The following is a 15,161-nucleotide window of genomic DNA, read 5'->3' as shown; positions in this document are numbered from 1 at the left end:
CCTGACCTCGTGATCCGCCCGTCTCGGCCTCCCAAAGTGCTGGGATTACAGGCTTGAGCCACCGCGCCCAGCCTGACTGGCTACTTTCAAGAGGAACCAGGGACAGGGGCTTCCTTTCTGTTCCTGGACTGCTGGTAGATGCAGGCCTCCTGGGCACGCGTAGAGAACCTGCCAGGGTGGCATCTGTAGTGGCAGCAGCAGCAGTCACATGGCAATGGCCAGAGCATTGTAAGTGAAATAGGCAGAGAGACCTTTACACCCCACCCCAGGGTTCTTCTGAAAACACTTAACTGTGATGTCAGAATTCCTGGCCTGAGATAGGAGGATTGCTTGAGCTCCAGGAGTTGGAGGCTGCAGTGAGCCGAGATGACACCACTGCACTCCCTCAAATTAGTGGGGTAAGGACTTTAAAAATGGTATTGGGGTGGTGGGACAACAGCATCCTTTAGGGCCTGTGCTATTATTGCCAGGTGCAATGGCTCAGGCCTGTAATCCCAGCACTTTGGGAGACTGAGGTGGGGAGGATGGATTGAGGCCAAGTACTTGAGACCAATCTGGGCAACCCTGTTCCTACAAAAAATTTAAAAATGAGCTGGGCATGGTGAGGTGTGCTTAGAGTCCCAGCTATTAGGGAGGCTGAGGCAGGAGGATCACTTGAGCCCAGGAGTTTGAGATTAGTGATCATGCCACTGCACTCCAGCCTCAGTGACACAGTGAGACTGTCTCCAAAAAATAGCTATGCACAGATTTCAAAATTGTTTTGCACAAAAATAAACTTGTACTAACTTCTTGTAATGTCTTAACAAGATCTAGTTTGAGGCACTAAGAAGAGTACGACTGTTTGAAAAGAGCAGCTATCAGAGCAACACGAATTCTGCTGCAGATTGAAGCAAGGACATCAAACTTAGGGTGATGCTTGGCTGGAAGAACGGTGAAATCAATGACTTCTTTTTGAAACGGAGTCTTGCTCTGTTGCTTAGGCTGGAGCGCAGTGGTGCGATCTCGGCTCACTGCAGCCTCCGTCTCCCAGGTTCAAGCAGTTCTCTTGCCTCAGCCTCCTGAGTAGCTGGGATCACAGGCGCCCACCACCACGCCCAGCTAATTTTTTTTTGTATTTTTAATAGAGACGGGGTTTCACCATGTCGGCCAGGATGGTCTCGATCTCCTGACCTCGTGATCCGCCCACCTCGGCCTCCCAAAGTGCTGGGAATACAGGCGTGAGCCACCTCACCTGGCCCGAAATCTTTTTTTTTTTTTTTTTTTTTTTTTTTTTTACAAAAAAGCTTATGGGGACAATGCCCCTGCCCCTAGCCAAAATCAGGTTTGCCAATGGGTAACTTGTTTTAAGAAGGGATGAGACAATGGTGAAGACGAGACCTCCTCATCAATTTGTGAGGAAAAAATTAATCTCATTCATGCCTGAACCAAAGAGGACAATGATTAACAGCAGAAACAACACCAACACCATCGACATGTCAGATGGTTCAGCTTATACAATCTGACTGAAAAATTCACCTTGAGCAAACTTGCCACTCAATGGCTACCAAACCATTGCACTCAGATCAGCTGGAGACAGGAGCAGAGCTTTCAAGGGAAATTCTCAACAAGAGGAATCAAGATCCTAAAGCATTTCCTCTGAGCACTATAACAGGAGATGGAACATGGCTTTACCAGCGCAATCCTAAAGGCAACATGACTGTGATCACAGCACTGGCTACCAACAGGTGGGAGGGGTCTCCTCATAGCAAATGCAGACCGGTCAAAAGCAGAAGCCGGGCAACAGTTTTCTGGGATGCTCAAGGCACTGTGTGTGTGTGTGTGTGTGCGCTGACTTTCTAGATGCCCAAAGAGTGTTTTGAGATTATGAGTGTTTTGAGAAAGTTAACCAACGCTGTGGCAGAACAATGCTTAGGAGAGCTTCACCAGAGTCCTTTCCCACCACGACAATGCTCCTGCTCATTCCTCTCAGCAAATGAGAGCCATTTTCCAAGAGTTTCAATGGGAAATCATAAGGCATCCACTTTACAGTCCTGATTTGGCTTCTTCTGACTTTGTTTCCTAATCTGAGAAGTCTGTAAAGGGCACCCATTTTTCTTCAGCTCACAATGTAGAGACTACACTGCCATGGAGAAATTTCCAGGACCCTCAGTTCTTTAGGGATAGACTAAATGGTTGATATTATGGTATTATGTCTTATAGTAGTATCTTGAACTTGATGGAACTTATGTTGAGGAATAAAGTTTATATTTTTATTTTTCTTTTAATTCCATTTTCCATGAACTTTTAAAAGTCCCCTCAAACATGTTTACGGATGTCCATAGAAACGTTATTCAGTTACTGAATAAACAACCAAAAAAACATTGTTTTATCAATGAGGAACCTGTTAAATCTACATAATACAGCTATAAAAATAATTATGTAGTTCTATAATTCCTGACATGAAAAGACATCTGAGTAAAAACCTATTTCTGATGTTACAGAAGAACAAGTATAGTATACTCTGTAATGTAAAGTTCTCTCTGTATGCATTCATATACACTGTGCATTCACCATCCTGGAAAGGGCTGGCACGGATGTTAGCAGTGAATGTCTCAGAGGACAGAAGGACATACGAGTTTTCCTTTGCCCTTAGACTTCTTTAAAAACACACTGATTTTTTTTCCACAATGAATATCAATCATATTAACATATAAAGATTTACTTTTTTCCCCAGAAGAAAACAAAAAGATTGAGCTTTGTGTACCATCTACGGACAAAAATGCTATGTGTTTTGCAGACTCTGGCAGCAGTCCCTGCGTGTGCCGGGGGTGAGATGGGGAGGGTCACTCATTTCTCAGCAGGTCACACCACTTTCTTCTCTAGCAAAGCTGCACAATGTGTTTAGCAGCGTCTGCAAGGAGAGCTAAATGACCTCCATCTAGAACGAATGTAACCTGGGCCCTCGCTCTTCCACGGATGCTCATGAGTGAAAGGAACCTGGACTTTTTTACAAAAGAAGCTTTGCTATGAGAAATAAAAACAACAAACTGTTTTTTACAATTTTTATTTGGTGTTAACTCCACAAGAAAACAAAAAAAATCAGTTACTCTGGTGAACGTGAAATCAGAACAATACAACCACGGGGAAAGCAATCTCAGCCCAGGAATGGAAACTGGTGCTTCAGTGCTAATAGAAATGCAATGCGCTTCATACCACAGTGCGTTTCAGCGTTTGCCAACTTTTTAAAAATGCTTTTTCTTTGTGATCATCCATTCACAAAACTAAAAAACCACACTTTCATCTCTGTTGCTGAAAGCCTCTGAGCTTCAGCTACTTAACTATGAAAACAAATAAATACATAATTTGTGAATCCCTTTGCTCACTTCGAATCCGTCCCGTTCACCTGTGGAAGGTGCGGCATCTCCTCACGCGCGTCTGAGGAAGTGTGCACCTTCGCCACCTGGAGCCCTTTCCTAATAAACAGCAGCTGTCCAAAATCAACTGTGCTCAAGGTTGTGTCTGAAATCGATTTATTTGGTCTTTGCTACATAAGCAACGATTTCTAGAATAATCGTCACTGTAGTGATATGAGGAATTTACAACTTTCAATCCTTTTTTATCTTTGCTGTTAAATTATATTTCAGTGCAGATGCTTATCAATTTTTAGGAAGCTCCAGAAGAATGAAAAATACATAAAAACGTATCTGAAGTTTGTAAATAAATAACAGCAACATAAAACCTTACACATGCGCACACACACACACACACACACACACACACACACCTTAAAGTGTCAAAAGATGTGTTGTATAAAAATAAACCCTAACATGTGGGAAGATCAACCCGGCGGGCACGCCAGGTCCCTCTCGGTGAGGACACACAGAACCTCAATGACTCCACAGTCTTTGATGGTACTTTCTGTGTTATCAATTAAGAAGAAGGCAACAAAACCCAAATGTTCAAAGCAAATCATAGATTTCACAGCCAGTTCAGCTCCCAGCTAATAAATTATATGTGTGTTTACTGCCTGCCAAAATTAGTGGTGAAGCTGTCTAGACCATATCAGACTTTTCTGCCATTCCCGATGTTCCGGACATGCTACATTGATTTCACAGATTAGGTGTTTTTTTGTGTTTTTTTTTTGTTTTTTTTTTTAAACAATGAGTTGGTTAAAAAAGAAAAACAATGTAAAATGTTTAGGTTTTGCGCATCCTGCTCCTCCTGGCTTCAGCCTGTGGCACAATGCCATGAGAGCTGGAGGAGCGGATTGCCATGCACAGACACAACTCACAAGATGCGCCGGCTCCCCGGGCTCACCAAGGAGAACTGGGAGCCAGTCCCACAGAGCGACAGTCAGCACAGCCACCACACAGGGACGTGGAAAACTCATGACTCTACCCGCCCCAACCCACCACACACAGAACTTGCCCAGAACATTCTCTCAAACACAAAATGAGATCGAAGCTATACTACATCACAGCCAAAGAGCGGCTAGCTGCAGCAGCCAAAAATTTCTCTGGGTGATGAGGTGGCCTTTACTGCATGTTAAATGTTCACAATTTCAAGTTTTGGGGGCTTCAATTCAACACAGGTCACCAGAAAATAACAACCTGCAACTGCAACTAAGGTCCTTACCACATATGTGACACTCACCACACAGAACCCTGCATGGGGTTTTGGTGTAAATGTAACTGCAGTATGAGAACAGGTAAGGGGTGGGGTACGCACCCTTACCCCACTGTGTCTTGCATACGACCCCACACCCCAAATCCTTGGCTTCTTCAGTTAGCAAGAAAAGTCACAAACCATAGTATCTTCCATGATACTTTAGGGTAAAAGAAATCCTAAGATAGAAAACACAGTATTTTGTGAGTCTCGAAAAGCACACCCTTGTGGTTCCTACTTCAAATATACATGAGGTTTTGCTGAATGGAGACCACCGCTGAGTCACCCACGCTTCCCTCTCGCCTTCAGAAAGGCATCGAGCCACCGCAGGGTAAGAACAGGATTTCCCAGTTCTTGGAGAACAAAGCCTAAATGCTCCAAAGCTAAAGTCTCTGAAGAGCAGAAGTGGTTGTTGACACTGCAGTGCTAATAAGGTCATAGTGATGTAACCGCAGTTAGAAGGAAAATTAACTGCAGCTAAGATGCAAAAAGCAGTGATACTTCTAAGACAAGCACATGCACACCCATTCTTGATTTGACAACACAATCTAGTCTATTTCAAATAGCCAAGAATTTAACAGCTGGGAAAAAAAAAAATCTTTTAACAGGATAGCTGTCCTCAACTCTAAAATAAGCAAGAAGAGAAAGATAATTATTACCGATCTGAATCAGTTAATTGGAGAGGAAATCTAAGTTGGTGTTTTAGATTAACAGGTCTCACTGAAGAGTAATTTTCCATCACATATCATTTTTAAACAATAATTTGTACTATTTTGCAGGTTTAGAGATGAGTTCGAGAAAAGAGCTCCTCTTCGCTAGGGCCCACCCACTCGCCTCCGCCTTCCGAGCCTGTCTCTTCCGAGGTGGAGCTGGTGCTGGAGCACATCTTCCCGCGGAAGCCATCTGACTTCGCTCCAGAATTTCTCTCTCCTGTACATCTTGCTTCATAAACAGAAGACACCTAAGATTAAAACAATTTTCAACAGATCAAAAAGACTTTTTTTTTTTTTTTAAAAGGATGAGATACTGTATTTATATACAACAAAGAAATAACAAATCATAGATGTTTTCCTGTGGAGTTAGAAAAATGCAGTTTCACTGTTTCAGAGCAAAACCGCCTCTCTCCTCTGATCCATGAAGGATCCAAAATCCTAACTGCACATGTTCAGTCACTTGGACAAAATGTTAGCCATGTCAGGGGAGGATAAAGAACGCTTTCATTTTCAGAAGTCTTTGAGTACCTGCTCCGTACCAGGAGCTTTACTGGGCACAGGGACTCCAGCAGTGCAAGGGACATGCCAGGCCCGCCGGGGAGATGAACGAGCAAACCAACACGTGCCAGCTGCAGTGACACAGTTCAGATGGTGAGGGCGGCACCACAGACGGGTGTGGTTGGGAAGGGATTCTGCAGTAACATGGTACAGATGGCGAGGGGGGCACTGCGGACAGGTGTGGTTGGGAAGGGAGTTCTTTTGAGAAGAGGCCTGCTCAGCTGAGAAGCCAGCCATGCAGAGGTGCCAACACTCTGTTGTGTGGGACTGTCCCCCTACACCAGACGGTCAGCATCTCTGGACCCCAGGACACTAGACGCAGTGGTAGCCCCCCCCAGTCACAGTCATTACCAAAGCTCCCCTCACCGTGCCATAGTAACTAGCAGCACTGCCACCTCATCTCCACATGGCAGTACTGTCCCTGGTTGAGAACCCCTGAGGTAGAAGCACAGAAAAGCCACACAGACTAAGGGGAGAGCAGAGGCAGATGAAGTCAAAGGCAGATGGGGGCAAAACATACAGGGCTGTAGAGGCGTGGTGGGGAGTTTGGATCTGTCTCAAATGCAACAGCAAAGCGACATCATGGTTAGCAGTATGGGTCCTAGAGGCAGACTGCTGAGGTTCAGAGTTCCGGTCCACACTGAATCTGTGGCTCTCTGACCTTGGATACACGGTGCTTGATGTTTTTGTGCTTCAGTTTCCTATTTTGCAGCACAGGCATGACAACAGTACCCACCTCACAGGGTTGTTGTGAGGACTAAACAAGCTACTGCTCGTGAGGTCAATCTGTCTACTGTGCGGAGAGAAGGCTGGAAAGCGTGACGGAAGCAGGAAGGACAAAGAAAATACCATGGCAGCTGTTCAGGAGCAGGGACAGTGGCTTGAACAAAGTGGTAATGATGGAGAGGAGGAGAAGTGGGAGGATGTGAAGTGGCTGAAAGGTGGAACGGTCAGGACTGGCAGGCGGACTGTGTGTGGAAGATGAGAGAGAGGACTGGGGAACACGTCTTGGTTTGGGGTTTGAGGCTGGGAGGATAATGTGAACTAGTCACTGAGGAGAGAGCTGGTGGGGGCCTCAAATGTCTGCCTTGATGTGTGGAGCCGGACAGGTCAGTGGGCAGCAGGACATGGACAGTGATGCTACAGGTGCTTGGGCAGTCAGTTCTCACAGGACCTGAATGGACACTGACTGGTGGTGAATACTGAGTGTCCACTGGATCACGTGCCCTGTGATTAAAGTTAATGGGAAACTACAACAGCCCCATCCAGACAGGATACAAATGGCCCAGACTCTTCAGGAATGAAGGTTTAGGTCACTCCACCAGGAAAAAACCACGACCTGCTGAGGTGCTTGCTGAAGGTAAAGGGAATACAGAACGGGTAGTAGAAGAAGGTAGGCATCAATACCAGCTACGACCATGTGACCAGCTGCAGAAACCAGGACTGTAATTGTCTTCAGTATTTCCTCCTTCTTTTGTTAAAAACATGTTTGTGCATGTATACACTTGTACTAAGAAAATCTCATTTTGTTTTGTCCTTTATAATGGGACACGATTTATGTATGTATGCGTATGTATGTGTGTGTGTGCATGTGTGTATGTATGTATGAATGATGGAGTTTTGCTCTATCACCCAGGCTGGAGTTCAGTGGCTTGATCTCAGCTCACTGCAATCTCCACCTCCCGGGTTCAAGCAATTCTCCTGCTTCAGCCTCCCAAGTAGCTGGGATTACAGGCGTGCACCACCATGCCCAGCTAATTTTTGTATTTTTAGTAGAGATGGGGTTTTGCCATGTTGGCCAGGCTGGTCTTGAACTCCTGACCTCAGGTGATCCGCCCACCTTAACCTCCCAAAGTGTTGGGATTACAAGTGTCAGCCACTGTGCCCGGCTGACATAAGATTTATTGACTTCGGCCGGGCGCGGTGGCTCAAGCCTGTAATCCCAGCACTTTGGGAGGCCGAGACGGGCAGATCACGAGGTCAGGAGATCGAGACCATCCTGGCTAACACGGTGAAACCCCGTCTCTACTAAAAATACAAAAAACTAGCCGGGCGAGGTGGCGGGCGCCTGTAGTCCCAGCTACTCCGGAGGCTGAGGCAGGAGAATGGCGTAAACCCGGGAGGCGGAGCTTGCAGTGAGCTGAGATCCGGCCACTGCACTCCAGCCCGGGTGACAGCAAGACTCCGTCTCAAAAAAAAAAAAAAAAAAAGATTTATTGACTTCATATCACCATTTAAGTATTGTTAACGCTATGTAATAGTATTTGGGTTTGGGGTTGGTGCTTTTCTGGTTGTATGAAGGATAGCTGTATTATGTTAGGTATAATTATGACCTTATTATTGTCTTTATTTGAAGATTATGTATAATTTCAGGAGATGGGTTCAAATTGACAAGGGGTGGACGTGTGACGGTGAATACTGAGTCTCAACTTGATTGGATTGAAGGATGCAAAGTATTGATCCTGGGTGTGTCTGTGAGGGTGTTGCCAAAGGAGATTCACATTTGAGTCAGTGGACTGGGAAAGGCAGACCCACCCTCAATCTGGGTGGGCACCATCTAATCAGCTGCCAGCACAGCTAGAATATAAAGCAGGCAGAAAAACGTGAAAAGACTAGACTGGCCTAGCCTCCCAGCCTACATCTTCCTCCTGTGCTGGATGCTTCCTGCCCTCTGACATTGGACTCCAAGTTCTTCAGCTCTGGGATGCGGACTGGCTCTCTTTGCTCCTCAGCTTGCAGATGACCTATTGTGGGACCCTGTGATTGTGCGAGTTAATACTTAATAAACTCCCCTTTATATATATACCTATTCCATTAGTTCTGTCCCTCTGGAGAACCCTAATACACTGACAATTCATACTAAAGAAAACAAATTTTCCTTAGGTTCATTTGCCTGCCTGCCTGCTTAACTGGGGAAGGTCTAAGACTACACTAAACCAGGCACAGGCCCTGCACCCGCCTTCACGGTGCCCAGGGGCTTGTGGAAGAGGCAGACATGCAGAAATTGAACGCAGGAAAATGCTCTGGCTGCAACAAGAAGAGCTGTGCACAGAGTGCAGCAAGGACACGGAAGGGGCAGGATGGTTCTGCAGAAGCCAGGACAGCGGCAAGCAGCACACTGGCAAGGCTGCCTCGGGCTGCACGCTTTTCAAAGACAACAAGGCTGGGTCTCCCACTTACTAGGTAAACAAAAAAAAAAAAAAAAAAGAAAAAAGAAAGATGAAAAGAGTGCCCACCCAAGGAGCAACAGGGCCAGCTCTGCATTTGTAATACAATGCCCTCTGGCAGTAGTGTGGAGCCAAGACTGGGGAGAGAGCTGGGGATTCTTCAGGAAGCGCTGGCAGTCAACAGTCAAGGGGGTTGGCAGGGATAATGCAGACTCCAAACAAAGGCCAGAGAAGAGGAAGTCCGCACCCGCAGACCTGGCTGGTTCCTGGGAGGTGGGGTCCACTCACATGGCTCCCAGGTGTCTGACTAGAGGGACAAGTGGAGGCGGTGGCTGTTGGTAAGTTCATGAGGAGGAGGAGGACAGTCCACTTACCCTATTAAAATCTAACAGGCGCTCTTCATTACTGGGTGTCTCTTTAGCATCTGGACATTCTTCTAAACCACTCTCTCCCTTGGCATTTGTGTAACATTCTTAATCATTTTGAATGGAGAAGGGAAAAGAGGGAAAGGGGGAAATTCCATTAAGACACAGTTATGAAACATACATCCTTGTTTCACTTTTCACTAAAAAGTTAGATCAGTTAGGTCTCCCAATCCTTTGGAGATTTTAAGTCATCACTGAAAGCACAGCCAGGCAGGTGTGTAAGAGAAAAAAACGCTACACTGACAAAAATTCTTGGTTTAGTGAGTTAAAAAAAAAAAATAGGCCAGCATAACCATATACTCCTGTTATTCTACCAGGAGACATTCATTGGACAAGCTTCTATTCACACCTGTAATGTGATCGGCCCTGGGAACACAGGACAGAGAGACCCACAGGGCCCATGCCCTCCACAACAAATGGAAGGAGGAGACAGATGGTGCGTCACAGCACGTTCAGAGAACAGAAGAACGAAGGCAGCTCAGACAGGAGGGAACGCGATGGAGAAACAACACAGGGTCACGTCCTTGTGTGTTCTTCCTCAGCTCAACAACATACTGAACCATGTATCTCATCTATGACTACAGAAAAGAAATGGTGCCAGCGATTCCATCAGGCAAATGGCCCACAAAACGGGAAAGAAACTGGGATGAGAAGAAATCAAATAAATCCAATGAGCCCAGTGGTTCTCAACCCTGGCTGCATATTCTCATCATCTGGGGGCTTTAGAGAGGCTTAGACTCCTGCCAGAGATTCCAAATGAACTGTCCCGGGCAGGGGCTGGGCACTTTCTGAAAGGCAGAACTGCTCCCAAGCATTTCTAATGCACTGAGAACTGCTGGTCTTCATCCAGAACAGCCTCTTACTCCCCTTACCTCCATGAGAAACACAGCTGGGGCAGAGGCACAGTGCAGAGGAAAAGGAGGAACTTGGCCAGGGTTTTGGACTCTGGCTTTGACATTCATGGTGCAAAAGTCCTTTAACACCCTTGAGCATCTACATCCTCAAAAGCAGATCACACCCCCCAGCCCCTGCCATAGAGTTACCACAAGGCAGTTTGATGAGATGGCATGCCTACCCCTTGCACAACACTCCAAAGGACAAGGCTGGAGCAAGTGACTGCTGCGCCCTTCTACTTGGCACAGGGTAGCGAGGCTCTGCCAAGGGTAAGACCACCTAGACCCTGCTGGGCTGCTGCCTGCAGCTGCACTGGCCACATGGAAGACTCTCCACAAGCTTCTGTTCACTCTGATGGCTCCAAGAATTCCAAGTTACTAGTTGAAGTTCATGAGAATACCCCAGGCTCTGGGATTAGACAGACTTCGGTCAATTCCAGGTCACGCTATTTACTTGTGATGTAACTTTGTGCAAATTAATTAACCTCTTTGAGCCCTAGTATCCTCATCTCTAAGATGAGAACATCACCATTTTCCCTCCTACATTTCTGTGCAAATTCAAAGAGGTGAAGCCTCAAGCACAGTACCTGGCACACACATTACACCTATGACCACTGCTGATCAAAGCCACAGGCTTGGAGGCATGGTCACCCTAGGGCAGCTGGGGAGGATGCCCTGTGTCCTCTGCTGAGGCTGGCTTCATCTCTCCTAAGGAGGCATCTTTTCCTTGGCTGACCTCTCACCCCATGGCCCACTCCATTTGGCCACCACTTATACTGGCTGAGGGGCATGGAGTGGGGAGGACATGGTTTCCTTGATGAGGATATGCTCAGAGGCAGGCAGGCCCATTTCCACATGCCACTCCTTCATTTTCTCTTCCTGCTTTAGGAATTCTGTACATACAAGAGGGTTTTACTATGCCACAGGGTACTTGGAAAAGGTGATGCTGAACTGCTGTTGATAGTTTTCATGGTGCTCAAGTTGACTGCCACCCTGTTTCAGGCTATGATGACATGCCAGGCACTGTTCTAGGCACTCTACAACGAAGACATTCCTCTAGCCTCCTTTTATACATACAGACTACAGAGGCACAGAAAGGTTCAGTCAGCACCCAAAGCCTAACAGCTGGGCAAAGAGACTCTGGACTCCAATACAGTTCTCAATCCTGAGCCCTTTACCGACTGTCTATACTGCTTCCCTGCAGGACTCTCTGTCTTTAATGCTAAAATCATCCAGACACTTATATTACTTGAGTCTTGAAAGCGTTGAAAATCCAGGGGCGTGAGCTGTGGAGACTGCTGTTTGGGACAGCACTGCTGGTGCACACAGTCTATAAGGCCCTCTGTGGTCTGGCTCCCAGCTGCCTGGCTGGCCTCATCCCCACCACACTCCCATGCCATCCCCTCTTTGCCAGTCATGTTGGGGCATACCCAATGCATTCCTGCCCCTGCACAAGCCACTGCTGCCTGGCACCTCTCCCTGCAGGCAGCCCCAGCTGTCACATGGTCTGTGCCCTATTTCCTTAAGTCCCTGTTGAGAAGGTACTTGAGCAGGAGGAGGACAGGGCCACGATCTGTCTGCCTATGCATCCCCAGAGTCTAGAGCAGTGCCTAACCCAAGTGCTGAATGGATGCACACATGAATACACAGCAAGGCCAGCAGGTGGCAGACTGCAAAAAGCTTGGGCTTTCTTATATGGGTACCTCAACAAGCTGCCTCTTTTCTGAGCCTCTTGTCCGCCTTACTGTAAAGGGGACAATGCTACTCTTCCTTTCCAGAGATGCTGTGAGCTCCCAGGTCAGCCCCTGGCTCAGAGCAGCACCTGCTTGTGACGAACCATATGCAACGTTAGAAGCATCAGGAGTCCCCACCACTTCTGCTGAGTGGGTAGGTGATTACCTGTTTTCTCGGCTATCCTTCTGAGACTACATACCCCAACCCACATAAGCTAAAGAAGGATGCTTCATGATGCTACAGGGCAAATATGCAGGGACTGAACTCACACCGCGAGCTAAAGGTCATTCAAAAGAAGTAATGACCAGCATTTATGCACGAAGAGTCTCTCTATACAGCACTTCACTGTACAAACAAACATATTACGTACAAACACCAGTATCTACTAAGAGATGTACAGATAACCAGGAACCCAGAGCTAAGAGTTGGAACTGGATTCTTTACTAACTAATGACAGAAAGCTGGACTAAGGGTGCCAAGGTTGCCCTTTATAAAGAAACATGAACTCTGTTTGAAAATCATCCTATGCCACTGCAAGGAATTGGTTCTTCGCCACAAAGTGGCGTCCTCCTCTCCCTGCTAGCTCTTCCTCAGAGGCCCTCTGTGGCCCAGCTCTGGCCACCCACACCCCACCTGCATTCCATTAACTGTGTCTATGTCTTACACTTGCCCAGTTTACCAGACTGGACACACATGAAGGGAAGGTCTGTGCTCCTACTGCCCTGGCATCTACCTTGGTACCAAGCGCAGGGAGCTGCTGTACAGGGCAAAACTTCTGGACCACAAGAATCACAACCTAGATTCTAGCCCATGCTTAATAGTTCACTGAGATTTCGGGCAAATTACAGTACTAAACTTGAGACTCAGCTTCCTCATCTGAAAACCAGCGGGGGGCATCTCCTAAGGTTCTTGTGGGAATTATATAAAAGCTTGAGAGCACCTTGCACGTAATCAAGGCTGTCCAGATATGAGCCAATGGTAGGGCAGCAGCAGCAATGGGCCTTTAATAAATGCTGTTCAATCAACAAAGACGTTAACAGTGAAGACTCAGCTCTACACTTTCCTTATGACCCAGCTGAACCTCTGGGAAGGAGGAAGGCAGGGTCTTGGGAAGCTGTCTGTGGCTACAGACCAGAGAATAGCACACGCTCCACTCCTAAAGAGTCAACCTGGCCGATCTGGCCTTCCATCCCATCAGCTACAGCTCATGCTGCCGAGGAATGCCAGGAAGGCTTTCTGAGGACAGCACAGGCGTGTGCAGGGCATCGTAGCTAGTGAGAGAAGTCACTTGGCTCCACACTAACTACAAATTACCTGAGGGCATGTGACAAACATGAACCCATAAATTTAAATGCAAGAGATTTGCATAACCCCTTCAGGGCTCTGACAGGAGGCTGTTGTTGAATAAATGTGGTAGCCAACAGAAGTCCAGGAGACCACAATCTGGACAAGCTGAACTTCCTGAGCTGATCAATTCTGGTTGCATCCTTAGTTCCTACTTCTCCCAAAATTTCAAGTCAGGGTTTCTTAATAACTTCCGGGAGTCTACCTGGAAGGCCTCACAGACTGCTCATCCAAAAATACCCTAAACTAAAATCTTCCTCACCGTATCAGCAGCGCCCACCCGTCTCCCTCTTTACCTACACTCCCATAACTACTCCTCACACACAGTCATCAACAAGCTCCTCCTCTACAAAACCTCTCGGTCCTGTTTCCTCTTCTCTGTCCCTGCGATTACGACCTCAGTCCAGCCCTTAGCTTATGGCTCCCGAACTACTTCAAGAGCCTAAAACCCTGGCCAATACCCTTCAGTTTTTCAATTCCATTTCCACTCTGTTACTAGAATTGTTCTCAACAACATTGGACCTTGACAACCTCCAATTTAAATTCTGTGAACGGCGTTCCCTTCCTGCATGTTAGATGCTACCTAACCTAGCCAAGCCCTCAAACCTTCTGACAGGCTCCTGCCGTGTCTGTCTCTCCCGCCTCAGCTAAGCCATGGGGCCCTGTGCTTTCCCCTGGCTGTGACCCTCCTGCCTCTGTGCAGGCAACTCTCTTCACAGGGACTGCCCGCTATTTCCTCCTCTGTGACTCAATGGTGGCTTATACACATCTCATCCATGGTCAGTAATGCTTGGATGTATTTCTATGCCTTTCCCCTCCATCAGGTTGTGGCTGTTTCAGAGCAGGACCCAGTTCTCATTCGTCTGTGTCCCAGTGCATGACACAGTGCCACCCACACAGAAACCTCTTGGTAAATGTTTCCTGGACTGATGTTCATAGAAAAAGAAATTATTGCTCTTAATAAATTACAAATTGGAATGAATAAATGAACGAAGAGGTCTCCTTACCTTCACACTCTGATGCAGGAAAAAGAGGAGAGTACAAGGCTTTTTCCCACCAGGTCTGTTTTTCTTGACTTCTATTTATTCCTTGTATATCAGTGTTCAATACAGGGAACTGTTTAGATTAAACCAAATATAGAAAAAGCATATAAACTCTCAAGTTAGAGGAAGAATATTCAAGCATTATTTATAGATTATAAACCCAGAACTTTTACATTGGTGAGGTTTTTTGATTTTTCTTTCTTTCTTTTTGAGCTAGGGTCTGGGTCTGTCACCCAGACTGGAGTGTAGTGGCACTATCTTGGCTCACTGCAACCTCCACCTCCAGGGTTCAAGTGATCCTCCCACCTCAGCCTTGCAAGTAGCTGGGACTACAGGCGGGCATCACCATGCCTGGCTCATTTTTGGTGCTTTTTGTAGAAACAGGGTTTTGCCATGTTAGTCAGGCTGGTCTCGAACTCCTGAGCTCAAGCAATCTGCCCAGCCTGGCCTCCCAAAGTGCTGGGATTACAGGCATGAGCCACCATGCCCAGTCAACTGGTGAGTTTTTATACAATCCTGAAAAAGGTGCATTTTAAAAGCCAGCGTGTTCAGAGTGTATAAAGTATTGCTTAAGAAGTACTTAGATGGGAAGCAACTTGAAAATCTCAACCAAAAAAACTCTTACAAGCCAAAAATATAA

At 46.7% G+C, this 15,161-nt stretch overlaps 1 protein-coding gene across 8 annotated transcripts in view; it reads right to left on the bottom strand.

Moving 5' to 3' along the window:
- Window positions 1–2,235: 2,235 nt before the first annotated feature.
- KIAA0232 (KIAA0232 ortholog) overlaps window positions 2,236–15,161 on the bottom strand; it is a 100,415-nt gene continuing 87,489 nt past the window's right edge. For 5 of the 8 annotated variants that reach the window (XM_023206863.3, XM_023206864.3, XM_023206862.3 and 2 more), the window contains 3 exons: window positions 14,486–14,594; window positions 9,457–9,554; window positions 3,028–5,605 (listed from right to left, as the gene is read on the bottom strand). In XM_023206863.3, coding sequence (XP_023062631.1) covers window positions 5,426–5,605; window positions 9,457–9,554; window positions 14,486–14,594 — 387 coding nt within the window. In that variant the 3' untranslated portion in view covers window positions 3,028–5,425. Of the gene's footprint in view, window positions 5,606–9,456; window positions 9,555–14,485; window positions 14,595–15,161 lie in introns of all 8 variants that reach the window. The other 3 variants (XM_023206866.3, XM_023206867.3, XM_023206865.3) reach the window with 2 other exon arrangements.

This window comes from Piliocolobus tephrosceles, chromosome 3 (assembly GCF_002776525.5).
Source record: "Piliocolobus tephrosceles isolate RC106 chromosome 3, ASM277652v3, whole genome shotgun sequence".
Lineage (NCBI taxonomy): Eukaryota > Metazoa > Chordata > Mammalia > Primates > Cercopithecidae > Piliocolobus > Piliocolobus tephrosceles.
This window is presented reverse-complemented; position numbering and strand designations above follow the sequence as displayed.